The sequence below is a fragment of the Phocoena phocoena genome, chromosome 10 (assembly GCF_963924675.1).
Source record: "Phocoena phocoena chromosome 10, mPhoPho1.1, whole genome shotgun sequence".
Taxonomy (NCBI): Eukaryota; Metazoa; Chordata; class Mammalia; order Artiodactyla; family Phocoenidae; genus Phocoena; species Phocoena phocoena.
Genome location: NC_089228.1, coordinates 43133732 through 43160919, shown reverse-complemented (window position 1 = coordinate 43160919; position 27188 = coordinate 43133732). Strand labels below are relative to the sequence as shown.

The window sequence follows — 27188 nt, the reverse complement described above, 5'->3', positions numbered from 1 at the left end:
ATGAATGCCTGATTTTTAAAACTTTGGTAAGAATAGAAATAAAATATATTTCCTTTACTTAATGAAAAACTTACTTTCAAATTAACTTCTTCCATCATCATTAGTAGTAAAGCACTAGAAACATTTTTATTAAAGTCAGGAATAAGAAAAGGATGATTTAACTACCTTTTAGCTGTTTTTCATTATTTAATAATAATCTTGAAGTACTAGCCAGTGCAATTAATCAAGAAAATTAAACATACAGCATAAAAACCAGAAAAACAGAAGAATTTAAGTTAATACATTCAAGTATAAAATGAGTTTAAAATAATAGAAATATATCATTACTTGTGGATAGTGATTGCTTAGAAAAATTTTAAAACCTATTAAAAATATTATATGACCAGTTATAAAACAAATATACAAATAATTGTTGCTGTTGTTTTATACTAACAGAAACCACTTAGTCACAAGTAACATTTCTCCAATAGTCCTTACATGCCAGGCATTGTAGCCATAAAATAATTGGGAATGAATATAACATGGAATGTATAAGAGGTACATGAAGAAAACTATTAAACTTGCCTAAGGAGAGTGTAAAAGAAGACAAACAGATAAACATACTATAAATATACTCTGGTCTTGGGCAGAAAGACTGTATCAGTTCCTAAAGCTAATGAGTTATTAAACTCAAGGCAGTAATAAATTTCTAACATTTTAAAGGGAATTTGACAAAACATTGCTTAAGTTTGTCTTAAATATTATGAAAAATGGCCAGGAAAATTCATATGACACTAATTCAGAAATAGACCAAGACAGCAGTAGAACCACACCGAGGTTGGAAATACATTTAAGCAAATATAGAAATGTGGTAGATGATAGTGTTGACTTCTACTCTGTGGATTCTTTAATAAAGTGTTAGGACACTTGACTAGTCACTCTGAAAAAAACATTAAAATATATATTTGCTCCAACCAAAATATGTTAGATTTTAAAAATTGTAATATAAAACAATGAAATGAGAAAGGAAGGAAGGAAGGGAGGGAGGGAGGAAGGAAGGAAAGAAGGAAGGAAGGAAGGACAAAAGGAAAAGGAAAAGGAAGGTCATTTTTTTCGTAGCCTTGGAATAGGCAAGGGCTTTCTTTTTGCTTTTTTCTTTTCATTTTTTTTTCATATGTACCTCATTTAAAACTTTTTTGTAGTATTTTTTTATACATTAAAATTTTTTATTTATTCATTCATTCATTCTTTATTTTTTGCTGCACTGGATCTTAGGTGTGGCACACAGGATCTTTGTTGTGGCATGCTGGATCTTTAGTTGCGGCACGCAGACTTCTCAGATGCGGCACATGGACTCTTAGTTGCAACATGCAGACTCTTAGTTATGGTATGCATTCAGGATCTAGTTCCTGGACCAGGGATCCAACCCAGGACCCCTGCATTGGGAGCACAGAGTCTTACCCACTGGACCACCAGGGAAGTCCCTATAGTCTTTTTTTAATTAAATTTTTATGCTATATTGGAGTATAGTTGATTTACAATGTTGTGTTCATTTCAGATGTACAGCAAAGTGATTCAGTTATAAATATACATATATCTATTCTTCTTCAGATTCTTTTCCCATATAGGTTATTACGGAGTATTGAGTAGAGTTCCCTGTGCTATACGATAGGCCCTTGTTGATTATCTATTTTATATATAGTAGTGTGTATATATCAATCCCAAACTCCTAATTTATCCCTCCCCCCCACAACCTTTCCCCTTTGGCAACCATAAGTTTGTTTTTTCATGTCTGTGAGTCTGTTTCTATTTTGTAAATATGTTCATTTATATCATCTTTTTTAGATTCCACATATAAGTGATATCATATGATATTTGTGTTTCTCTGTCTGATTTCACTCACTATGATAATCTCCAGGTCCATCCATGTTGCTGCAATGGCATTATTTCATTCTTTTTTATGGCTGAGTAATATTCCATTGTATATATGTACCACATCTTCTTTATTCATTCCTCTGTCGATGGACATTTAGATTGCTTCCATGTGTTGGCTGTTGTAAATAGTGCTGCAATGAACACTGGGGTGTATGCGTCCTTTTGAATTATGGTTTTTCTCCAGATATATGCCCAGGAGTGGGATTGCTGGATCATATGGTAGTTCTATTTTTACTTTTTAAGGAACCTCCATACTGTTCTCCATAGTGGTTGTACCAATTTACATTCCCACCAACAATGTAAGGGGGTTCCCTTTTCTCCACACCCTGTCCAGTACCTACAGTTCGTAGACATTTTGATGATGGCCATTCTGACTGGTGTGAGGTGATACCTCATTGTAGTTTTGATTTGCATTTCCTAATATTTAGTAATGTTGAGCATCCTTTCATGTGCATTTTGCCATCTGTATGTCTTCTTTGGAAAAGTGTCTGTTTAGATCTTCTGCCCATTTTCGATTGGGGAGTTTATTTTTTTGATACTGAGCTGCATGAGCTGTTTGTGTGTTTTAGAGATTAATCCATTATTGGTCACTTTGTTTGCAAATATTTTCTCCCATTTTGTGGGTTACCTTTTTTGTTTTGTTTATGGTTTCCTTTGCTGTGCAAAAGCTTTTGAGTAGAATTAGGTCCCATTTGTTTGTTTTTATTTTCATTACTCTAGAAGGTGGATCCAGAAAGGTATTGTTGCAATTTATGTCAAAGAGTGTTCTGCCTATGTTTTCTTCTAAGAGTTTATAGTATCTGGTCTAACATTTAGGTCTTTAATCCACTTTGAGTTTACTTTTGTGTATGGTGTTTGTTAGAGAATGTTATAATTTCATTCTTTTACATGTAGCTGTCCAGTTTTCCCATCACCACTTATTGAAGAGACTGTCTTTTCTCCATTGTATAGTATTGCCTCCTTTGTCTTAGATTAATTGACTGCAGGTGGGTTTATTTCTGGGCTTTCTATCCTGTTCCATTGATCTATGTTTTTTTGTGTGTGCCAGTACCATACTTTTTTGATTACTGTAGCTTTGTAGTATAGTCTGAAGTCAGGGGGTCTGATTCCTCCAGCTCCGTTTTTATTTCTCAAGATTGCTTTGGCTATTCAGCATCTTTTGTGTGTCTATACAAATTTTTTTTTAATTTTCTAGTTCTTCAATAAATAACATTGGTAATTTCATAAGGATTACATTAAATCTGTAGATTACCTTGGGTGGTATGGTCATTTTGACAATATTGATTTCTTCCAATCCAAGGACATGGTATATCTTTCCATCTGTTTGTGTCATCTTCGATTTCTTTCATCAGTGTCTTATAGTTTTTGGAGTACAGGTCTTTTGCCTCCTTAGGTAGGTTTATTCTTAGGTATTTTATTCTTTTTGAGACGATAGTAAAGGGGATTGTTTCCTTAATTTCTCTTTCTGATCTTTCATTGTTGGTGTATAGAAATGCAACCGATTTCTGCATATTAATTTTATATCCTGCAACTTTACCAAATTCACTGGTGAGCTCTAGTACTTTTCTGGTAGCATTTTTAGGATTTTCTATGTATAGTATCATGTCATCTGCAAACAGTAACAGTTTTACTTCTCCTTTTCCGCTCTGATTTCCTTTTATTTCTTTTTCTTCTCTGATTGCTGTATCTAGGACTTCCAAAACTATGTTGAATAAAAGTGGCAAGAGTGGACATCCTTGCCTTGTTCCTGATCTTAGAGGGAATGTTTCAGCTTTTCAGCACTGAGTATGATGTTAACCATGGGCTTGTCATATATGTACTTTATTATGTTGAGTAGGTTCCCTCTATGCCCATGTTCTGGAGAGTTTTTGTCATAAATTGGTGTTGAATTTTGTCAAAAGTGTTTTCGGCATCTGTTGAGATGATCATATGGTTTTTATTCTTCAATTTGTTGATGTGGTGTATCACACTGATTGATTTGTGGATATTGAAAAATCCTTGCATCCCTGGGATAAATCCCACTTGATCATGGGGTATGATCCTTTTAATATATTGTTGGATTTGCTTTGCTAGTATTTTGTTGAGGATTTTTGTATCTATGTACATCAGTGATACTGGCCTGTAATCTTTTTTTGTGGTATCTTTATATGTTTTTGGTATCAGGGTAATGGTGGCCTCATAGAATGAGTTGGGGAGTGTTTTATCCTCTGCAATTGTTTGAAGTAGTCTCAGCAGGATAGATGTTAATTCTTCTCTAGATGTTTGATAGAATTCACGTGTGAAGCCATCCGGTCCTGGACTTTTGTTTGTTGGAAGTTTTGGTTTTTTTTTTTTGCAGTACGTGGGCCCCTCACTGCTGTGGCCTCTTCCGCTGCAGAGCACAGGCTCCGGACACGCAGGCTCAGCGGCCATGGCTCACGGGCCCAGCCGCTCCGCGGCATGTGGGATCCTCCTGGACTGGGGCACAAACCCGTGTCCCCTGCATCGGCAGGCGGACTCTCAACCACTGCACCACCAGGGAAGCCCCAATTTCATTACTTGTGATTGGTCTGTTCACATTTTCTGTTTCTTCCTGGTTCAGTCTTGGAAGATTGTACCTTTCCAAGAATTTGTCCACTTTTTCCAGGTTGTCCATTTTATTGCCATATAGTTGCTTGTAGTAGTCTCTTATGATCCTTTGTATTTCTGTGGTGTCCACTGTAACTTCTCTCTTTTTTTCATTCCCAATTTTATTGATTTGAGTCCTCTCCCTTTTTTTCCCTTGATGAAACCTGGCTAAAGGTTTATCAATTTTGTTTATCTTTTCAAAGAACCAGGTTTTAGTTTCATTGATCTTTTCTACTGTTTTCTTTGTTTCTATTTTATTTCTGTTCTGATCTTTATGATTTCTTTCCTTCTACTAACTTTGGGTTTTGTTTGTTCTTCTGTAGTTGCTTTAGGTGTAAGATTAGGTTGTTTATTTGTGATTTTTCTTGTTTCCTGAGGTAAGATTGTATTGCTATAAACTTCCCTCTTAGAACTGATTTTGCCATGTCCCATAGGTTTTGGGTCATTGTACTTTCATTTTCATTTGTCTCTAGGTATTTTTTGATGTCCTCCTTGATTTCTCCAGTGATCCTTTGCTTGTTTAATAGCATATTGTTTAGCCTCCACATGTTTGTGTTTTTTACAGTTTTTTTCTTGTAGTTGATTTCTAATCTCATAGCGTTTTGTTTGGAAAAGATGCTTGATATGATTCCAGTTTTCTTAAATTTACGGAGGCTCACTTTGTAGCCCAGCATATGGTCAATCCTGGAGAATATTCCATGTACACTTGAGAAGAATGTGTATTCTGCTGCTTCTGGATGGAATGCTCTATAAATATCAGTTAAGTCTATCTGGTCTAATGTGTCATTTAAGGCCTGTGTTTCCTTATTGATCTCCTGTCTGGATGATCCGTCCATTGATGAAAGTAGGGTGTTAAAGTCCCCCACTATTGTTCTGTTACTGTTGATTTTTCCTTTTATGGCTGTTAGTATTTGCCTTATATATCGGGGTGCTCCTATTTTTTGTAAGTATATATTTTGGGTGCATATATACTTACAATTGTTATATCTTTTTCTTGGATTGATCCCTTGATCATTTTTGTGTGTCCTTCTTTGTCTCTTTTAACAGTCTTTATTTTAAAGTCTATTTTGTCTGATATGAGTATTGCTACTCCAACTTTCTTTTGATTTCCCTTTGCATGGAATACCTTTTTCCATCCCCTCACTTTCAGTCTGTATGTGTCCCTAGATCTGAAATGGGTCTCTTGTAGGCAGCATATATACGGGTCTTGTTTTTGTATCCATTCAGGCAGTCTGTGTCTTTTAGTTGGAGTGTTTAATCTTCTTACATTTAAGGTAATTATTAATATGTATGTTCTTATTGCCATTTTGTTCATTATTTTTGTTTTGTTTTTTTTATGTCTTTTTTCTTTCCTTCCTCTTTTATTCTCTCCTCTTATGATTTGATGACTATCTTTAGTGTTGTGTTTGGATTCCGTTTTCTTTTTCGTGTGTGTATCCATTGTAGATTTTTGGTTTGTCGTTACCGTGAGGTTTTGCTATATCAGTCTGTATATATACAAGGTTGTTTTAAGATGCTGGTCTCTTAATTTCAAATGCATTTCCAATATCCTGCATTTGTACTCTCCTCTTCTCACAATTGCTTGTTTTGATGTCATATTTGTGTGTAGATTATTTCTTACATTCACTGCATGTTTGCTTTTACCAGTGAGCTTTCCCATTTAAAATTTTCTTGTTTCTAGTTGTGGCCTTTTCTTTTCCACCTAGAAAAGTTCCTTTAACATTTGTTGTAAAGGTGATTTGGTGGTGCTGAATTCTCTTAGCTTTTGCTTGTCTGTGAAGCTTTTGATTTTTCCATTGAATCTGAATGAGAGCCTTGCTAGGTAGAGTATTCTTGGTTGTAGGTTTTTCCCTTTCATCACCTTAAACATACCATGCCACTCCCTTCTGGCCTGCATAGTTTCTCCTGAAAAATAAGCTGATAACCTTATGGGGATTCCCTTGTATGTTATTTGTTGCTTTTCCCTTGTTGCTCTTATATTTTTTCTTTGTCTTTAATTTTTGTCTGTTTGATTAATATGTGTCTTGGAGTGTTCCTCCTTGGGTTTATCCTGTATGGGACTCTCTGTGCTTCCTGGACGTGGGTGGCTGTTTCCTTCCCCATGTTAGGGAAGTTTTCAGCTGTTATCACTCCAAATATTTTCTCAGGCCCTTTCTCTCTCTCTTCTCCTTCTGAGATCCTTGTAATGTTGGTATGTTTAATGTTGTCCCAGAGGTCTCTTAGACTGTCTTCCTTTCTTTTCATTCTTTTTTCTTTATTCTGTTCCACAGCAGTGATTTCCACCATTCTGTCTTCCAGCTCACTTATTTGTTCTTCTGCCTTATTTATTCTTCAGTTGATTCCTTCTTGTGTATTTTTCATTTCCGTTATTGCATTGTTCATCTCTTTGTTCTTTAAATTTTCTAGCTCCTTGTTGAACATTTCTTGTATCTTCTCAGTCTGTGCCTCCATTCTTTTTCTAAGATCTTGGATCATCTTTACTTTCATCACTCTGAGTTCTTTTTCAGGTATATTTCCTATATCCACTTCACTTATTTGTTCTTCTGGGATTTTATCTTGTTCCTTCATCTGGAAGATATTTCTCTGCCATCTCGTTTTGTCTGACTTTCTGTTTTTGTGGTCTCCGTTGCTCAGGCTGCAGGATTGTAGCTCCTCTCACTTGCAGTGTTGGCCCCCTGGTGGGTGCAGTTGGTCCGGGGGCTTGTGCAGGCTTCCTGGTGGCAGGGATTGGTGCCTGCCCACTGGGTGGAGCTGAGTCTTGTCCCTCTGGTGAGCAGGGGTGTGTCAAGCAGCTGTCAGCTCAGGACTTCTTTAGCCAGCCTGTCTGCTGATGGGTGGGGCTCTGTTCCCACCCCGTTGGTTGTTTGGCCTGAGGAATCCCAGCAATGGAGCCTGCAGGATGCTGTGTTGGGCCAGGTCTCAGTGCCAAAATGTTGACCTTTGGGAGAGCTCATGCCAATGAACATTCCCTGGGGCCTCTGCCACCAGTGTCCTTGCCCCCACAGTGAACCACAGGCAACACTTGCCTCCTCAGGATACCCTCCAAGACCCACAGGTAGGTCTAGCCCAGGCTCCTATGGTGTCACTGCTTTGCCCTGGGTCCCAGTGCACGTGAAACCTTGTGTGCACCCTCCAAGAGTGGAGTCTGTGTTTCCTCCAGTCCCGTGGAGCTTCTGTACTCAAGCCCCACTGGCCTTCAAAGCCAAATGCTCTGGGGGCTCCTCCTCCCAATGCTAGACCCCCAGGCTGGGGGAACCTGATGTGGGATTCAGAATTCTTACTCCTGTGGGAGAGCCTCTGCGATATAATTATTTTCCAGTTTGTATGTCATCTACCTGGCATGCATGGGATTTGACTGTATCGCAAAAGTGCCCCTCTTACCATCTTGTTGTGGCTTCTTCTTTGTCTTTGGATGTAGAGTATCTTTTTTGGTAGTTTCCTATCATTTTTTGTCGCTGGTTGTTCAGCAGTTAGTTGTAATTTTGGTGTTTTCATGAGAGGTGATGAGCTGAAGTCCTTCTACTTTGCCATCTTGTTCAGGGAGTCTCTGGCAAGGACTCTCTTAACATGATGCCAAAGGTTTTACTAAATGAAAATCATAACAAATGATATAAATATATTAAATTATATAATTGAAAGTAAAGTATAGAACTTCAGTATGGTAAACAAAAGTAAACAAGATTTAAAGGCACAGAACTAGGATAAAGTATATAAAACAAAGAGTTAATGTCCCCAAATAAACCAGACCATCAAGTGAAAAAATAGGTAAAGGACATGAACAGGCAATTTATAAAGAGAACACTGCAAATATCCAAGGAAATGATGTCAGTATCACTAGTAATAAGATAAATTAAAGTGTAACAAATGCAAATTTCATTCATTAGTCTGGGAAATGTGACAAAGGAGAAACTGCACCAGTATGGGTGGTGGGGAAAGAGCCACATTCATGCACTGTGGAAAGAGTCTCAAATTGGTGTCCCTTTTTGGAGGTCCTTTTCCTAATCTGTACCAAAAGTATAACTTTGACCTGGCACCTCAATTCTAGAAATTTATCCTCAAGATAATCAGACACTGTGCTCATTGCAATGTTGTTTCTACTAGGGATAAATTGGAAACAATGGCTAAATTAACAGTAGTATATGCAAATAATGAAATATTATACAGCCTTTAAAAAGAATGATAGATCTTGTATGTATTCACATTACTTAGTAGGTAAATGTTCACAAAAGATTGTTTCATGGAAAAAGAAATTTCAAAGCAAAATATTTTAGCCTATTTATAAAATCGTGCCCTCAAATATATACACACAAATAGTGAGGGCTGAAAGAATGTTAACCTAAATGTTAGCAGAGGTTACTTTAGTGTCACAAAATTGGAGATGACTTTTATTCTCTTTTTTTTAATCAATTTTTTTAATTGAAGTATAGCGATTTACAATGTTTGTTAATTTCTGCTGTACAGCAAAGTGATTCAGTCATACATATATATACATTCTTTTTTTTATATTCTTTTCCATCATGGTTTATCATAGGATATTGAATATAATTCTCTATGCTGTACAGTAGGACCTTGTTGTTTATCCATTCTGTATATAAAAGCCTACGTCTGCTAACCCCAACCTTCTACTCCCTCCCTCTCCCAACCCATCCCCCCACCTTGGCAACCACCAGTCTGTTCTCTATGTCTGTGATTCTGTTTCTGTTTCGTAGATAGGTTCATTTGTGTCATATTTCAGTTTCCACATAGAAGTGATATCATATATTTGTCTTTCTCTTTCTGACTTACTTCACTTGGTATGATAATCTCTAGCTGCGTCTGTGTTGTTGCAAATGGCATGATTTCATTCTTTTTTATGGCTGAGTAGTATTCCATTGTACATATGTACCACATCTTCTTTATCCATTCCTCTGTTGATGGACATTTAGGTTGTTTCCATGTCTTAGCTATTGTGAATAGTGCTGCTATGAACACAGGGGGTGCATGTGTCTTTTTGAATTATAGTTTTGTCTGGATATACACCCAGGAGTGGGATTGTTGAATCATATGGTAATTCCATTTTTAGTTTTCTGAGGAACCTCTGTATTATTTTCCACAGTGGCTGCGCCAACTTACATTCCCACCGACAGTGTATGAGCATTCCCTTTTCTCCACACCCTCTCCAGCATTTGTTATTTGTGGACTTTTTAATGACGGCCACTCTGACCAGTGTGAGGTGGTACCTCATCGCAGTTTTGATTTGCATTTCTCTAATAATTAGCACTGTGCATCTTTTCATGTGCCTACTGGCCATCTGTATGTATTCTTTAGAGAAATGTCTATTTAGGTCTTCTGTCCATTTTTTGATTGGGTTGTTTGGTTTTTTTGTTGTCGTTTATTCTCTTTTTTTATAATTTCTGTATTATTTCATTTTTTATAGGACGCATACATTTTTATACTCAGAAAAAAACAGGCCTACTTTCTGTCTTGAACAACTCCCAAAGTCCATTTTGGGGCCTGAATTATCCTGTTGTCATATCTACATGGACCAGATTAGCTATGTGGTCTGCTAATCTGACTGCTGACAGCACCGGCCCCCTGGATCACTGTAGCTCACAGGGGCCCTGCAGTCAGACAGGGAGGCCCAGAGCGACAGGTGGAGGCAGCTCCCTGGGGCCCTCAGTGACGCATTCAGTTGCCTAGACTGGGAGCCTCAGAGTACATTCTGGATAGGGGAAGGTAACTCAGGAGGGGCAGGTACAGATCGGAAGCCTGGAGTTAGAAGAGGACAGCGGGGCCATCTGAGTCTCTCTAATGGCTCGGGGATTTGGCTTGAGGCAGCAGTGAGGAGGTGGGGAAAGACCGACAACTTCTAGCATTTTAGGAATGTTGACTCCCAGATGCTGAGAATTGCAGGAGGTTTGACTTCATCTAGTCCTGTGTTTCCTAATCTTCATATCTACAAACCGCCTTTATTATCATTTCTTTAAAATTTTGCCTTAGATGAACATTCACTGTTTTTTTGTTTGTTTAAATACGTTTAATTTAAAGGGCAACTTTGAATGATCGTTGTCACTGGAAACAAATATTGTTTCCTATGAAAAGTAGGTAATTGCCAAAGTAAATTGAGTAAAAACACAGTGGAGTAGAGGGGGTGGGGAAAGTGTATGCTGTTTCTAGCAGCAGGCCTTGAGCTGTTTCAGAGAGGTCTTAACAACGCACTAGCACTGAACTGAGACTTGCTCTTTAAAGTGAAGGAAGAAGCATTCTCACTACACATTCTGCCTTGTTTTCCACACACCACATAACATCATTTCCTAAGCCAGCAATGGTGCACACGCGGCTCAGAGGGCACACTCAGGAATCCCCTCCACGACATGGCTCCCCTCTGCCCCGCCCTCCTGGGCAGCAGATACTGTCAGAGATGAAGACTTGTGCGGGGTGGGACTGGCTGGGTCAGGATATCATGTCTACCTTGTCTACCCTGGTCTGGAGGCCTTCGAGGACATCTACCTGGAGGAGCGGAAGACCATCAAGGTCCTGCTGGAGTATGCCGACAAGATGTTCACCTACATCTTCGTGCTGGAGATGCTGCTCAAGTGGGTGGCCTATGGCTTCAAGAAGTACTTCACCAATGCCTGGTGCTGGCTCGATTTCCTCATTGTGGATGTAAGTGAGGACCCTGAAGGGAAGAGAGGAGGGGAGCGCCCGTTGCCAGTGTGAGAAGGAGCTGAGGCCGAGGGACAGAAGGGCAGAAGGACAGGGCAGCAGGAGACAGCAGGACGAAGTGGAACATCTTGGCTGTGCCACGGGGTGGGCAAAGGGGCAGGAAGCCTGAGTCTGGGGTCACAGAGTGGATACCTGGGCTCTGCCATCAAAACCCCCGACTGGGGACACAGGGAAACCTAGGCTTCTGGGAGAAACTATACTCACCACGGGGGATAGTGAAGTGCAGTTCCTGCAGCGGTGTGAGCCAGGGCAGGAGTGGGGTCCCACCCTCTCAGGACGTCCAGAAGGGGGAGCGATGAGCCCGTATTGCAGCCCTCACCACGGCACCTTGTGAAGTGTCTGTCAGGCCCACTACACAGATGACCGGTTAAGAGCCTACATGTCCACACACAGAGGAGGTGTTGTATAGGAGATGGAATGAGCCAAAGGCCAGAGGGCACGGGATTGGGAAAAGGGTGCTGGGCAGGCAGGAGATCCTCCTGGCTCAGGTAGAAGGTACCACTTGGGGAGGATGAGAGGGGTTGGAGTCACCTGTGAGAAGGAGGAAAGCATGAATACTGGCTGAGGGGTTCCAGGTGGCTGCCCTGGGTGATCAGACAGCTGGCAGGGCTTGCCTGACCTCCGGTGTGCCCAGGGGACCTGGGGCAGGAGGTTGGCATATCCCCTGAGCACCCAGTTGGCAGATGGAATGGGAGGCCCCTGCCCCACAGTTCCCCAGGCCGTGGGACACTTCTGTGTACCAAGCAGGGTGAGTGCAGGGTCTTGAGGGGCTCCTGAGCACAGTCAGGTGGGAGGGTAGCCATGGCGGGGTGAGAATTGAGACTCAGAATGCGGGGCAGCCTTGGATCTGTGCTCCCTAAGGGCGGAGGGAACATGGCGAAGGGCTCAGGCGAGGACTCATCATCTGGTTGTGGTGGGTCTCGCACAGCAAGATGTGGGTCAGGATCTGCAGGCTGGGAAGAGCTTTCCAGAAGACACTCGTAGCTCTGCCCACCAGCAGGGGCTGTCCTTCCTATAGTTATAGATGAGCGTAGGCCTGTCCTTGGTCCCCACTTTGGGCCCACAAGCTAAAGGGAGGGGCTCAGCTGCCAGTGGGCCTAGCCAGGGTCCAGGCCTGGGTGGGAGGACAAACTTGAATGGCTCCGTGGGCTAGAGTATATGTGGAGACAGACATCCACGTTGCTGGGCCTCCAGCCCAGGCCTCTTTCATCACCCCAAGTGGCCGATGCTAATGCTGGGGTGAGAGGTGCTGGGTTGGCAGAGACGGGGGGAGCTCAAGATGCTCTTACAGCCTGGAGCCCTCAGAGCCTCCCTGAGATGAGGGAAAGGACCCCTGAAGCCTCCTTGCCGAAGGGCCGGGGGAAGGCCTGGGATCCTGGCAGCTCTGCCCTGAGGCCCCCTCACCCAGCTGTTCCTGCAGCTTTTTGGGACTCCCCCAGGGCAGGCCAGATAGAGTTTGCAAAGACTTCTGGGGAAGCCCACCCACCTCCCACCACCCAACACCTTGGGGAACTCCACTGAGGCCAGGCCTAAGGGCCTGAAATTCTCAAGATTGGAGAATTAGCCTGTGGAGAAGGAAACTGAGGATCACAGCAGAGAAGGGCCTGGCCCAAGGTCAAGGAGAAGGAAGTGGGTGCTGGAATCCAGCTTTCCAGACACTGGCCATGCCCCCCTATCCCCACACTTCATGGGAATGGTGGACTTCAGGCCTCAAGGTCTGGAAAAGGATGTTTCCGTGTTCAGTTCATGCATTTTTTCGATACTATTGAGCATCTACTGTATGTGGGTGCTATTGTAGATGCTGAGGATCTTGGGGAACAAAACAGACAAAACCCCTGCCTGCACGCAGGAAGGTGACTGTGAACCAGAAACATAATACATGAGCCAGCTTTATATTACGCTGGTGATGTATACACATGGAGAAAAGGAAGTAGAGAGGGAAGGGGGTTAGGAGGGCCAGGACTCAGGGAAAGGAAGACAGAGATTAGAACTTTAAACAGGCTGGCCAGAGTGGGCTCACTGTGGTGACATTTGAAGGAGGTTGGGGTTAGCCAGGCAGATGTCTGCAGAACATTCCAAACAGAGGTTGGAACAGCAGTGCAAAGGTCCTATGGTAGGAGGGTGCCTGGGATACTTGAGGAACTGCAGGGAGGCCAGAGTGGCTGGAGCAGAGAAGTGGGGAAGGGAAGTGCAGGAGATGAGGCCAGACTGCATGGGGTAGAACGGATGCAGCCTTTGAAAACCATGGGCCTTTATTTAGAATGAAATGGGGAGGCGTTGAAGGGCTTTGGACAGAAGAGCGACATCATCTGACTCATGTTATGAAAGAATCACCCTGTCAGGGTGGTGGGGGAGGGGAGTGGAGGCAGGGAGAAGGTTGGGAGGTTGTGGAAGTGATCCAGGGGAGAGATGATGGCGGCCTGGCCAGGATGGTGGCAGTGGAAGCGGTGAGAAATATTTGGACTTCTGACATATTTTGAAGGCAGAGCCAACAGGAAATCCTGATGGGTTGGATGTAGGATGTGAGAGACAGAGAGAAGGCAGGGATGATGCCAAGGCTTGTGGCCTGAGCAGCTGGAAGGATGGAGTTGCCGTCAACTGACATTGGGTGGAGCAGGCAGGGCGAGCTTTGGAAGCAACAGACAAGGCTGGCCTGCTGGGAGCTAGGCGGGGAGACTGGCCGGACCTGGCTGCCCTCAGCAGCAAGTCCCTGAGAGATGCCCCTCATCCTCTCCCGGGTGGGGGCAGCACAGAAGTCCATCCTGGGAGTCTTCCTCTTCCAAGCCCCTCTGCCCAGACTTCTCCCAACCTGCTGCTTCCAAGCCTGGGAGGAGGGCCCGGGAGTCAGGGCCCCCGCCTGCGGCCCCTCGCCACCGTCAGGCTGCCCTCAGAGCTAGGGTGGTGGTAATGGTGATTGCCGGCGAGGTCAGGCAGGAGGCCACTTCTAACCTGTGATCACCGGCCAGCAGTGACATAAGAAGGGTTTGGATGCCCCTGGAACTTTAGAAGGATAAAATCCGCTGGGTGGAAATGCCCTGGTGAGGGCGGGGCAGAGAAAGCAGACAGCAGAGAACAGCCCTCAGGGGCTCCATCTGCGCTTCCCTTCTTTGAAGACAGCAGAATGTTGTGAGGTCCAGCTTTGGGGAAATGCCCCAGGATTGTCTTGTCTGCACATACTCAACTCAGGACCGTCCTTCTTCCCCAGAGAGTCTACTGTGGGGCAGGGAACGGGCAGGCCCAAGAATCTGACTTGAAGGAAAGCACATGGGACCTAAAGCGCAGGCTTTGTGGCCCTGCTCCTCCACACTAGCGGGTGGCTTTGGAACTCAGTTTTCTCATCTGTAGCACTGAGAGGTGCGTTCCAAGTCCTGGGGTGATTGCGGCTATTACAGACATGTGAGTGTGTGTGTATGTGTGTGTGTGAAGTGCACACAGCAGGCCCTCGGTGGAGGTCTGAAAGCTGGGACATGCTTGGGCTTGCCCCCAGCCTCTTGGGCCGCGGAAAGTCTGGCCCAATGCAGGACAGCCTGTGAAGACGATCCAGCCGGGAATCAGAAAGACTGGACACAGGAAGACCTGCTGACTCTCTCACACCCAGCCTGTTTTCAGTGGGCCGGGAGCCCTGCCACTGTCTCGAGCTGTCCCCGTGGCTCCACTCCCACCCTGCCTCCCACAGGTCTCGCTGATCAGCCTGGTGGCCAACGCGCTGGGCTTTGCTGAGATGGGCCCCATCAAGTCACTGCGGACCTTGCGTGCGCTCCGACCCCTGCGAGCCCTGTCACGATTTGAGGGCATGAGGGTAAGAGGGGTGGCTCTTCCCACAGGGGCAGTGGGAGGTGGCTCCATGGAGGGGACCCGCAGGCCCACTTGCTGTCCAGGCGGCCCTGACCCGGTGGGAGCATGTGCAAGATCTCCAGGAAGCACGGCTGGGCTTGGTGGCACTCGGAGATGGAGAGCTGTGAGAACCTCCCCCGAGGCCTGCCACCCCCAGCCCTGTGGGCTCCACGAGGGCCAGAGAGCCCTGGATAATGGAGAGGAAGTGAGGCCTGGGGCACAGCCGTCTCAGCTGCAGCCAGCCCCACCGGCCCAGGGCCCCTTCGGCTTCTGCTCTCCAGCGGGGCCTCGTGTCTGTGTGTGCCCCGGCTCCATGTGTCCATCCCTGTCCCCTGCCTCCTGGCCATCACAGGCTGCCTTCCCTCTGTCTGTGATAGGCAGTAGGGCAGTGCTAGGGAGGATGAAGGAAGCAAGGAAGGAGCCAGCTGTATTCTCACCATGAGAGAGCAGCTTGTATTTGCTTAGTAAACCCTTTGGCACTATTTTCTAAGTGCAGAGCCCTCTGCGTTTGTTTCAAGTCACCAAATTTTACCAAAGAATGTGCACATGTAAGGCAAATTGAAAAGCCCACCAAGAAAAAACATTATCCATTTTATATAGCAAGAAAACGAACCCATGTGTTTGTGTGGGGGGGTTTTTTTGTTTCTTGTTTTTACAAAATGTTCACAGTTCTGTTGTGACTTTAGCAGACACATCTGTGTGTCTCTCACTGACCCTGCAGGCACCATTACACAGCCCCAGTTTGGTTGATGGTTTTGAACTTTGCTCACACCCCCAATCCATGGAGAAGCAAGCTGTTTATTTCTGGTGGGAAGCCATTCACAAGTGAATAATCCGACCTAAGTTAAATGTCTCTTTGGGAGCAAGGACATTTTGTTCTGGGACAAGGGGACATGGGGGAGACACTAGTTGCCAGGAATGCCTCTGCTGTGGCTGCTGTGGCCACAGAGCCAGAGAAGGGCAAACGGGAGAGTTGGTTTCCCACCCTGTTCCCAGGTTCATCATGCCTGCTGGGGGGCCACGGACCGACCCCCTTCTTTGCGTGTGTCAGCATTACCACATCCACCACCCAGCCCCACACCAGCTCCGCTCCTAGTCTGTGTGGCAAACATGTTCCTGGCTCACAGACAGCTGAGAACTAGCTCCCTCACTGGAGTGGAGTCCCCAGTTATTTTTGCCAAGGATACTTCTCCTGGGTGCTGTGAGTTTAAATGAAGAGCATGGGGCCACGGCCCCATGGGGTCAGAGAGCCTCTCCCTGGGGAGGGCAGAGGCACAGGGAGCGCGCACACCACCCACCCTGCCAGCCCTGCTCCCACCGCAGCATGGGAGGGCTGTCAGAGCACCCTCCAGACGTACCACCCGGAGGTCCCCTGGGCACACTTTACAGGAGAACACCCATCCATCCCAGTAGCAGCAACCCCAAAGGAAACCAGAAGCTTAGCTCAGAGAGTGTATCTCCAGAGGCCCTTTCTCATCAGACTTGTGGCATACTCATCCAGCACAGACCCTGCTGAAAATTAAGTTTGAAGGTCATGGATTCCGGGCAGAGCCAAGAAGGGAAAGGCAGATGTTCTGAGCTCTGTCAGACTTTAGGGTGCAAAGCAAAAGGCGTGTGTGTTCTCTCTCACTCCCCTCGCTGCCCACCAGAGCTTCCAGCCATGGGTTCCCCTTCACTGGGGACAGGAATTGTTCCCCACCCCCATAGGGACCTATACCCACGAGGTTCAGTAGGTTGGGGCTCTTGAAAAGGATGTGTGTTCTGGGCACCCCCAGGAACTGAGCCTCTTCTCTGCCCACTTGAGGTTGTGGTCAATGCCCTGGTGGGTGCCATCCCCTCCATCATGAACGTCCTCCTCGTCTGCCTCATCTTCTGGCTCATCTTCAGTATCATGGGCGTGAACCTCTTCGCGGGGAAGTTTGGGAGATGCATCAACCAGACTGAGGGAGACCTGCCCTTGAACTACACCATCGTGAACAACAAGAGCGACTGTGCGTCTTTCAACGTGACTGGCGAATTGTACTGGACCAAGGTGAAAGTCAACTTTGACAACGTGGGGGCCGGGTACCTGGCCCTTCTGCAGGTGGTAAGTCCTGTGGGGGTGGGGAAGGGCCTTCCTTCCTCCTACCGGCTGACCAGCAACAGGCACCTTCCCCTGTGCTGTGGGCAGGAGAGGGAGAGCAGGGCCACTCTGGATCCTCGCGATAGGATCATGTTGCCCAAAGGAGGCTTAGGATTCTCCAGGGGAATCTTGGCTGCTTGGGAAGGCCCCAGATTTTCCATTCTAAGGAAGATGCTACATTCTCCAAGTATGGCATGGGGCTCCAGCACTACGGCAGAACCAGCTCCCCAGACAGCAGTCAGTTTGGCAGTACGATGGCACAGATTGCAAGTGAATGACCATAGACACCCAGGGACTGAACTATTGGCAAAATTGTGACTCTGGCCACCCCTCTGTTATAAAAGGTAGTGATACCTCCTGCATTGTTAAAAGAATATATTTCCTTTCATCTCTAATGTGCAAGATGTGTGATGTTGAAACACGCATGGCCTTCCCCAGTCTTTCCGAAGTTTCCATTGATTTGCGAGGACAGTGGCTTCAGTGATTGTAATGCACAGCATACACGTAACCTTGACAACAGAAATCAGTCTGAACCATAACATGCGAAGCTGCAGCTTGTTCTTCTTGCTGTCCCAACCAAAAGCCCAGACACCTGTCTCTAGTCCCCAGAACAGAGGGAAGCTTGGCACATCCCCTCACACCTCCACCCACCTCTTAAATCGTAGGGATAGCTTTCCCCAGCGACTCGCCTGAAATACCTCGTGGGGAACATGATTAGAGCCAAACTCAGAGCGCCTTCCATCCCTGTGACTGTCCCTTCTGAATGTCAGAACTTGGAAGGAAAGCCCCCTTTCTGTTGCAGACAGAACCGCACAGTGGCTGGGAAGAATTCGGCCACGGGCATCTCGTAACCTTGGGTGGTCCCCAGCAGGTCCCACAGCATCTCCAGGCCTCTCTGTACAGGTGAGGGCCCCGTGGCACAGGGAGCTGAAGCAGTTGCCTTCTCTGCGGCTGCCTTGGTTTCCCTCTGCCCTCCCTGACTCATGAAAACTCTTAGACGTGGAAAGTCTGTGCAGACCAGCTTATACCCTGAAAGTAGGCTCAGGACACGATCGGATTTTGCCGAGGACACAGGTGAGGTCCGCTAGGCAATTGGTCTCACCACCAAGCATGTCCCCCAGGGCTCTTTCTGAATCATCATAGCATCCCAGACTTGGGCAGTCCATGCAGCCAGTGCCAGGACCTTGTCCTATTCGGCCTCCTCTTTCCTGCCTCGTGTGCCATGCCAGCGCCGGCACGTATGGACTCACAAGAGCCAATTGCTACATTTTCCAATATTTGGCAAGCCATTATTAAAAATTAGATTGTTTTAAACTTGTAATTAACTCAATGGTATTGAAACGAAATCAGAACTCACCATTACCACTTATTATCAGCTATGCTCCTGGGGTTATTCACGCCTATTATATCCATGGAAATATTACAGAAATACAGTGGAAATATTACAACGCTGTGTTCCTGTGCATCTCTCCCCAGCTCTGTGTTCAGTAATGACATGTTGGCAACTTAAGGATGACAATGATGGGAGTATTTACACAGAGAAGTTGGCAAACGCAACAATCAGGGCTTTTCTTTTTCTTCTGGAAAGCCATTTGTTAGCCATTTGCCAACACACCACTAGCAAAAGGACCCCCTTAAGTATGAGGGAAGGTTGGGATTCTTCAGGGACTTCCTTTGAAAAGCTATGAAGCAGAAGCACTAAGGCTCATGACAAAGGGGACCAGGTCAGCCCTGGAGTCCACCTTAAGTAAGAACTGAGAGCCCAAGAGCCACCTCTCTCTCCCTGATACCTGCTGTGCGCTTCTGTGTCATTTTAGAATCTGAAATGAATGTGGATCTGAAGGGAAGTCTCTTGACCAACATCAAGAAGTTTATTCCCCCACTGTATGACCTTCTTGGGGTGTCTGCTTGGCTGGCTTCCCCTCCTCCTCAGCCCTGAACAAGAAGGCCTTTCCCTGACCACCCAGCCATTTGGATACTGCTGAAAGGGTGGGATGGACTGCTTGCTTCTTGTAGGAGGTTATTTCCTGGCCTCATCTGCCCAGACAGGAGCCCTACGTAGCTCCATAGATGCAGGATTAAAGGATTTCCTTACTTTTGTTTTTTCCTTCCAGGCAACGTTTAAAGGCTGGATGGACATCATGTATGCAGCGGTGGACTCCAGGGGGGTAGGTTGTCACACTGGCCTCTCGGCCTGAGTCAGGCATCCGAGGTTCCCAGCTTCTTGGCCACCAGGGAATCAGGGTCTACATCCCATAAGGGCCAGGTCTCTTGTGTCAACCCAGAGTTGAGCCTCTCTGGAATGCCTAGGCCTGGCCCTGGGGCAAGGTCGTGTGGTCTCCCAAGGAGTCCCCAGATTTACAAGTATCTTTCAAATTAAATTCACTGTAATTTAGTTGAATCAAAGTCTTACCCCAGGAGGATGGGGTGGAACCAACAGAGACATAAATCAAGTTTCTCCTTTGTCCTTGTGCTCCACCCCCATCACACTGACAGTTGCAGGCTGAGAGATGCCCCTATATACTCAAACCTCCCAGTGGCCCAGGGGAAGGAGCCATGCAGGGACGCTGTGCCAGCCCTGAGCCCAGCATGCCTGCCCTTATCACCTGCCACCACCCACTCTTCTCAACTCCATCCCCACCCACCCATCACACACACTCAGACATACACCCTGTGTGGTGACCTTCCTCTGACACACCCAGCCAGCCCACCCCCGTTCCCGCCTGTCTGACCTCCCGTCTGGTTTCTCCCCTCTAGTATGAAGAGCAGCCCCAGTGGGAATACAACCTCTACATGTACATCTACTTTGTTATTTTCATCATCTTCGGGTCTTTCTTCACCCTGAACCTTTTCATCGGTGTCATCATTGACAACTTCAACCAACAGAAGAAAAAGATACGTAGAGCGCAGGTTCCCCAGGCTGCAGGGCAAGGCTGGATGCCAGGGACTTGGGAGCCTTTCCAGCTCCTGGCCCCATTTTTCCTTCCTGTTGGGGATGGTCCTCTTCTTGCTCCTGTTGGGATAGGGTGGGAGAGGGGTGTGTCTATGATGTGACCTGCTTAGGGCTGTAAGCCTGTAACAAGGGGCCCCACGCCTGCCGTAGGCTGAGAGATGAGGCTCCTAAGAGAACCTGGGGTGAGGGTTGTGTCTCTTTACCTGGTCCGTGATCAGGGACAATGGTGGGGGCGGTGCTGCACAGAGTCCAGGGTCTTCCAGGAGCTCCATCAGAGGGGCCGTGATTGGGTGGCAGGCAAACCAAGTGGGCAGAGAGAACTTCCAAGGTGGCTGAGCTGGGCAGGGGAGAGGATGGGAGTAGGGACTGGATTTGCAAGTCACAAAGTCAGAGAGAGCTCAAGGAGAATGGGGACAGGGACTCAGGAGAAGCAGGTCCGGGGGTGGGGGGAATCTCTGGTGCAGGATAGAGGCACACTTTTGTCCCCCGGGAGAGGAAGTACGGAGGAGCGCAACCCTGGCATCCTCATCAAGGAGGTGAGATCCCTGTGCCCTCCATGCTGGGGGCTCTGAGAACTCCAAAATGAAGCTGGTGCCTGTCTCTCTGCACTTAGGGGGACAGGACATCTTCATGACAGAGGAGCAGAAGAAGTACTACAATGCCATGAAAAAGCTGGGCTCCAAGAAGCCCCAGAAGCCCATCCCACGGCCCCTGGTGAGTCAGGCTCTCGATTTGGTGGGAGTGGGGAGGACCAGCTGAGGGGACCCTGAGAAGGCCCCATGCCACAAGACCAGCTATCAGGGCCTCTTCATAGTCTTTTGGCCCAGCCTAGGGCCCTCAGCCTGTCCAGGAAAGGAGGGACCTATAACCACACACAGGGGCCTCAGTCTCACGGAGATAGAGGGGAAGGCATGAGACAGCTATGGCAGCCCAGGGGACACTCCCCTCCCACAGGAACCTCTCAGTGAGCCCCCTTCTCCCCTGCAGGGCTGCAGGCTTTCCCCAGGGAGCGCAGGGCAGCCTGCCCCCACCCCCGTGCATAACCTCATCCTTGCAACTCCCTGAGCAGTAGAGTTCCCTGGTAGGTGGGGCCCAGAGGGGTGCTGGGTTCTCTGCTAGGCTGACTCCCTTGGCCCAGAAAAGTGTGTGTGTGTGTGTGTGTGTGTGTATTGGAGCAGGATGGGGGCAGTACTGAGGTTAATTAGGTGAATGGTACCTAAATCACTAGCTTGTAAGTGGCAGCCCCAGTTTTTGCATCTGATTCATCCATTTCATCTTATACTTTCCTGTTCTCCATGCTCGGTTCTAGGTTACTTGTGTGTGTACGTGTGTGTGTGTGTACATGCGCACACATGTGTTTTCACTTATTTATAATCGTCTCTCTTCCCCAAAATAATCTTACAATTAAAGACACATATAAATACAGTCAGTAGAATCCACTGGACCACCGGGGGAGTCCCAAGTAGAATAAATAAAATAAATTCCATAAAAAGAGTGGAGAAAATTTGTTAACCTGAGGACTGAGACAATTACTAGGACTGAAATTTAAATCTGACCTTGAGCCTTCAGACAGTGGGAACAAAAAGGGAAGCATGATGAATGATGTGCTGAGGAAACTCGGGGTAAGAGAGGTCCCTTTCTGAAGAGCCATCAGAGATGGTCTCAGGGGAGAGAGAGCCTAGGACTGGGCCTGGAAGCCCAGGGAGCTTTCAGCAGGAGAGCCAGGCTGGCCGGCATCCTGACTTCTTCTTCTTCCCGTGACTGTCTGGGGGCATTGGCCCCCGCCCCCCCCAGAGGATGAAGTAGGAGGGTAGGTGGCCTGGGCTGAGAGGCAGCAATGGGGGCGTGCTAGCCTGTCTGAGACCCCTGCTGAGCCCGTCCTCTGCCCCTCCTTTCAGAACAAGTATCAGGGCTTCATATTCGACATTGTGACCAAGCAGGCCTTCGATGTCACCATCATGTTTCTCATCTGCTTGAACATGGTGACCATGATGGTGGAGACAGATGACCAGAGCCCTGAGAAGGTCAACATCTTGGCCAAGATCAACCTGCTCTTCGTAGCCATCTTCACAGGCGAATGTATCATCAAGATGGCTGCCCTGCGCTACTATTACTTCACCAACAGCTGGAACATCTTTGACTTCGTGGTTGTCATCCTCTCCATCGTGGGTGGGTATGCAAGTTGGCTGGGCAGAAAAGCCCTCCCCAGGCCAGGACTTTCCCTCTGCTCCAGCCCTGGATCTGTACTTCACCATAACAAGTACACCAGGCTCCTACATTCTTTTCTCTCTACATTCCTTGCCTCTACCCCCATCTCATACACACACACACACACACACACACACACACACACACACACACACTCACACACACATCTGGGAGGGCCCAATCAGGCCAAGGGGCCAACCTGATAGAGGACCCAGCACCCCCTCCTGGCCCCACCCTCCCTGGAACCCTGGAACACAGCTCTCTGATTGGAGAGCTTCAAGGATGAGTCTGGGAAAGGGAATGGGACCTGTGGGGGCTTTCCTGCCTTCCCAAGGGAAGCCTGCCCCTTAGGCTGAAGGAGGAAGAGGTTCCAGAGTCGGGAGGCAGGTGGCCCTCTAAAGTAGAAGTTATCCCTGGAGATGGAAAATTCTGGAGTCTAGCCACCCAGGTATGTGCCAGCTTCCTTCAGACATCACCTGCCTCATGCAGTTTACCTTATAAAGTCAGCACTGAGGCAGGGAAATCATACAACTAGGGAGAAGCAGAGACAGGATTCGTACACAGTCTACTCAGGCTGCTATAACAAAATACCAGACTGGGTAACTTATAAACAACAGAAATTTACCTCTCACAGTTCTGGATGCTGGAAGTCCAAGATGAAGGCACCAGCATAATAATGTTTTCTGGTGAGGGTCCTTTTCCTGGTTCATAACCTGCACCTTCTTGCCATGTCCTCACAAAGTGGAAGGGGCTAGGGAGCTCCATGAGCCTCTTTTATAAGGGCACTAATCCCATTTATGGGGGCTCCACCCTCATGACTTAAGCACCTACCAAGGTCCCACCTTCTAATACCATCATCTTTGAGAGTTGGGATTTCAACATATGAATTTAGGGGGAGACAGAAACATTCAGACCATAGCACATGCCCATATCTGTTTAACTTCAGAGCCCAAGTTCTTTTTTTAACAACAGTTTTATTGAGATATAATTTACATAACATAAATCCACCCTTTCAAGTGTACTTCAGTACTTTTTAGTATATTCACATAGCTGTGCAACCATCATCACACTCTAATTTTAGAATATTTTCCTCATCCCCAAAAGAGACTCTGTACCCATTTAGCGATCAGTCCCCATTTTCCCTCTCCCCAGCCCCTTGGCAACCAGTAACCTAAAATTTTGAGGGGCCGCCAAACTGTTTTCCAAAGTGGCTGCACCATTTTACATTCCTATCCTCAATGTATGAGGGTTCCAATTACTCCACATCCTTACCAACACTTGTTATTTTCTGTATTTTTTAATTATAGCCACTCTAGTGGGTATGAAGTGATATCTCATTGCAGTTTTGGTTTGCATTTCCCGGATGACTAATGATGATGAACATCTTTTTATGTGTTTATTGGTCATTTTCCTTGGTATATCTTGGTATATAATAAGAGAAATGTCTTGGAGGAATGTCTTCAAATCCTTTGCTCAGTTTTTTAATTGACTTATTTATGTTTTTATTGAGTTGTAAGAATTCTTTATATATTCTGGAGGCCAGTCCCTTATCAGATATATGATTTGCAAATATTTTCTCCCATTCTGTAGGTTGTCTTTTTACTTTCTTGGTTGTTATCTCTTGAAGCACAAAGCTTTTATTTTTAAGTCCAATTTATCAATATTTTTTTTCTTTTGTCACTTGTGTTCAGGGCCCAGTCTTGACCCTGCCTCCATAGACCTCTGCCTTGGGGTGACTGGCTTTCATCTTTCTGCCATGTTCAGACCCTGCCTTCAGTGACTCAGAGGCAAAAGCAGGGGCTGCTATGGCTGCAGTAATGGACAGATGGTTAGAAGCTGGAAGTTAGGTCAGGAAATGCTCCAAGAGGTCCCAGGTAGGGGTGAGGGCGAGATTGTGCCTGGTGAGACTGGAGAGAAGCTTTAGGGAATGCGGGTATCAGGAACAGGAACAGAGCCCTTGAGGCATAGTCTCAGAGATTCCAGGAGGTGCAGTCTGTCCTCAGGAACACCTAGTGATCCCAGAGCTTGTGTACCAGAGAGGCATAGTTAACATGTCGACTTGGAGCCAGAGTGTCTGAGTCAAATCGCAGCTTCTCACTGACTAGGTGGTAACTTGGGTAAGTTTCTTCTTCCAGAAAATGAGGATGATGGTATCAGCTTTCCTCCTAGGGTAAGCCCTTTCTTCTGTTGGAAGGGCTAAATGGATGGGTATGAATTGCTCAGCCCAGTGCCCTATTGACAGTGAACACTGGACATATGTCAGCCAGTGACATTATTATCATATGAGGAGTCGGGAAAGGTCACTTGGGCCAATACGAGGCAAGTGTATTCCACTCTTTCTCCTATAACTTACATCCCTGCCCCTCGGAACTCCAAATCCAGAGTAGTCAGTAGAGATGGGTGGGCAGGCCCGGCAGCTAGCAGAGTTGAGAGGGTCATAGGAAGCACCTCAGAGAGGCTGAGATGCGACAGGTGAGGTGCGGGGAGTGGGCCGACTGCCTGGCCAGTGCCTCTTGTATTTCAGTGTGCACACAAACGACCTGGGCTTGTTAAAACACAGTGGGTCTGGGGCGGAGCTGAGATTCTGCATTCCTGATAAGTGCCTAGGAGATCAGGCTTCTGGTCCTTGGACCACACTTTGAGTAGCAAGGAGCTAAAAGTTCCTGAGTTCTCGTCCAAGGTGGGCCACCAAGATGCTGAGAAAGTCCCCTGAGGCCTCAGAACCCAAGATCTGGAAGATGGGCCTGGTACGGCTCTGCATGTGTTCTCAGGAGACTCGGGAACGGAGACCTAAGAAGGCACTTTGCAAAAGATGCAGGTACTGTAGGTCCTCCTTTTCTGGACCACAGATGCAGCAATGGAGCCTCAAAGAGGTGGGTGGAGGCAGGGTCCTTGCAGGCCCCAGGTGACCCAGGCCTCCGCTTCCTGGCTCCTCGCTGTACAGAGACCCCTCCCAGCGATGCTGGGCTGGAGGGAGGACAGCAATGCCATCAGTGGCCACAGTCTGCATTGTTTCCCACAGGCACTGTGCTCTCAGACATCATCCAGAAGTACTTCTTCTCCCCAACGCTCTTCCGAGTCATCCGCCTGGCCCGGATCGGCCGCATCCTCAGGCTGATCCGTGGGGCCAAGGGCATCCGCACGCTGCTCTTCGCGCTCATGATGTCCCTGCCCGCCCTCTTCAACATTGGGCTGCTGCTCTTCCTGGTCATGTTCATCTACTCCATCTTCGGCATGGCCAACTTCGCCTACGTCAAGTGGGAGGCTGGCATTGATGACATGTTCAACTTCCAGACCTTCGCCAACAGCATGCTGTGCCTCTTCCAGATCACCACGTCGGCAGGCTGGGACGGGCTTCTCAGCCCCATCCTCAACACGGGGCCTCCCTACTGCGACCCCACCCTGCCCAACAGCAACGGCTCCCGGGGGAACTGCGGGAGCCCCGCCGTGGGCATCCTCTTCTTCACCACCTACATCATCATCTCCTTCCTCATCGTGGTCAACATGTACATCGCCATCATCCTGGAGAACTTCAGTGTGGCCACGGAGGAGAGCACGGAGCCCCTGAGCGAGGATGACTTCGACATGTTCTATGAGATCTGGGAGAAGTTTGACCCGGAGGCCACCCAGTTCATTGAGTATTCGGCCCTGTCCGACTTTGCTGACGCCCTGTCTGAGCCACTCCGAATCGCCAAGCCCAACCAGATAAGCCTCATCAATATGGACCTGCCCATGGTGAGCGGGGACCGTATCCACTGCATGGACATCCTCTTTGCCTTCACCAAGAGGGTCCTGGGCGAGTCTGGGGAGATGGACGCCCTGAAGATCCAAATGGAGGAGAAGTTCATGGCGGCCAACCCGTCCAAGATCTCGTACGAGCCCATCACCACCACACTCCGGCGCAAGCACGAGGAGGTGTCGGCCTCGATCATCCAACGGGCCTTCCGCAGGCACCTGCTGCGGCGCTCCATGAAGCACGCCTCCTTCCTCTTCCGCCAGCAGGCGGGCGGCAGCGGCCTCCCCGAGGAGGATGCCCCCGAGCAGGAGGGCCTCATCGCCTACATGATGAACAAGAACTTCTCCCAGCGCCTTGTCCCGCTCTCCAGCTCCTCCATCTCCTCCACGTCCTTCCCACCCTCCTACGACAGCGTCACCAGGGCCACCAGCGATAACCCCCAGGCACGGGCATCTGACTACAGCCCCAGCGAGGATCTCGCGGACATCCCCCCGTCCCCAGACAGGGACCGTGAATCTGTCGTGTGAGCGTGCCCCGGTGGGCCAGCGCACAGCGTCATGGCAAACCCGAATGCAGCCCCAGACCAGCAGCCATTGGGCCATCTGTCCTTGCTTTGGGCTTCCGGAGTGAGAGATGAGCCTCAGCCCCATGGACCGACAAGGCAGAGTCCTGTGCACCATGCTGACGGCTGGAAGCATTTGGCTAAGCCAGCCATTCAGGGTGGCCTGTCCCTAGAGGCCCCAAGTGTACCAGTCCTGGTGGAAGGGTCTGGTCAGGCAACACCCCAGGGCTCTGACAAGCAACTCCATCCCAGCTGCTGAGACAAAATACAAAACTGAGACTGTATGTGTTGTGAACGGGCTTTCATAAATTTATTATATTTGATATTTTTTTACTTGAGCAAAGAACTAACTTTTTTCACGGACGGATCGGCAGCAATTCCCGCTGCCTCTTCTTAACTCTGCACAAGAGTGTCTATGGAGCTGCTGGGACTCTGTTGTCAAAGCAAAAGTGAAATCCAGTGTGGGTCCCACAGGCCTTCACTGCCCAGGGGTTGGGCTAAGGTGCCAAGAGGGCTGAACCCCTTCCCCTTCATGCGTGTGCACATT

General features: G+C 47.4%; 1 protein-coding gene across 7 annotated transcripts in view; it reads left to right on the top strand.

The window, feature by feature from the left end:
* The window catches only part of SCN5A (sodium voltage-gated channel alpha subunit 5), an 85850-nt gene extending 59244 nt beyond the window's left edge, over positions 1–26606 (top strand). For 4 of the 7 annotated variants that reach the window (XM_065886111.1, XM_065886106.1, XM_065886110.1 and 1 more), the window contains 8 exons: positions 10993–11166; positions 14903–15025; positions 16865–17146; positions 19297–19350; positions 19940–20077; positions 20745–20849; positions 22034–22304; positions 25366–26606. In XM_065886111.1, the coding sequence (XP_065742183.1) occupies positions 10993–11166; positions 14903–15025; positions 16865–17146; positions 19297–19350; positions 19940–20077; positions 20745–20849; positions 22034–22304; positions 25366–26606 (2388 nt within the window). The remainder of the gene's footprint in view (positions 1–10992; positions 11167–14902; positions 15026–16864; positions 17147–19296; positions 19351–19939; positions 20078–20744; positions 20850–22033; positions 22305–25365) is intronic. The other 3 variants (XM_065886108.1, XM_065886107.1, XM_065886109.1) reach the window with 2 other exon arrangements.
* The last annotated feature ends 582 nt before the right edge of the window (positions 26607–27188 follow it).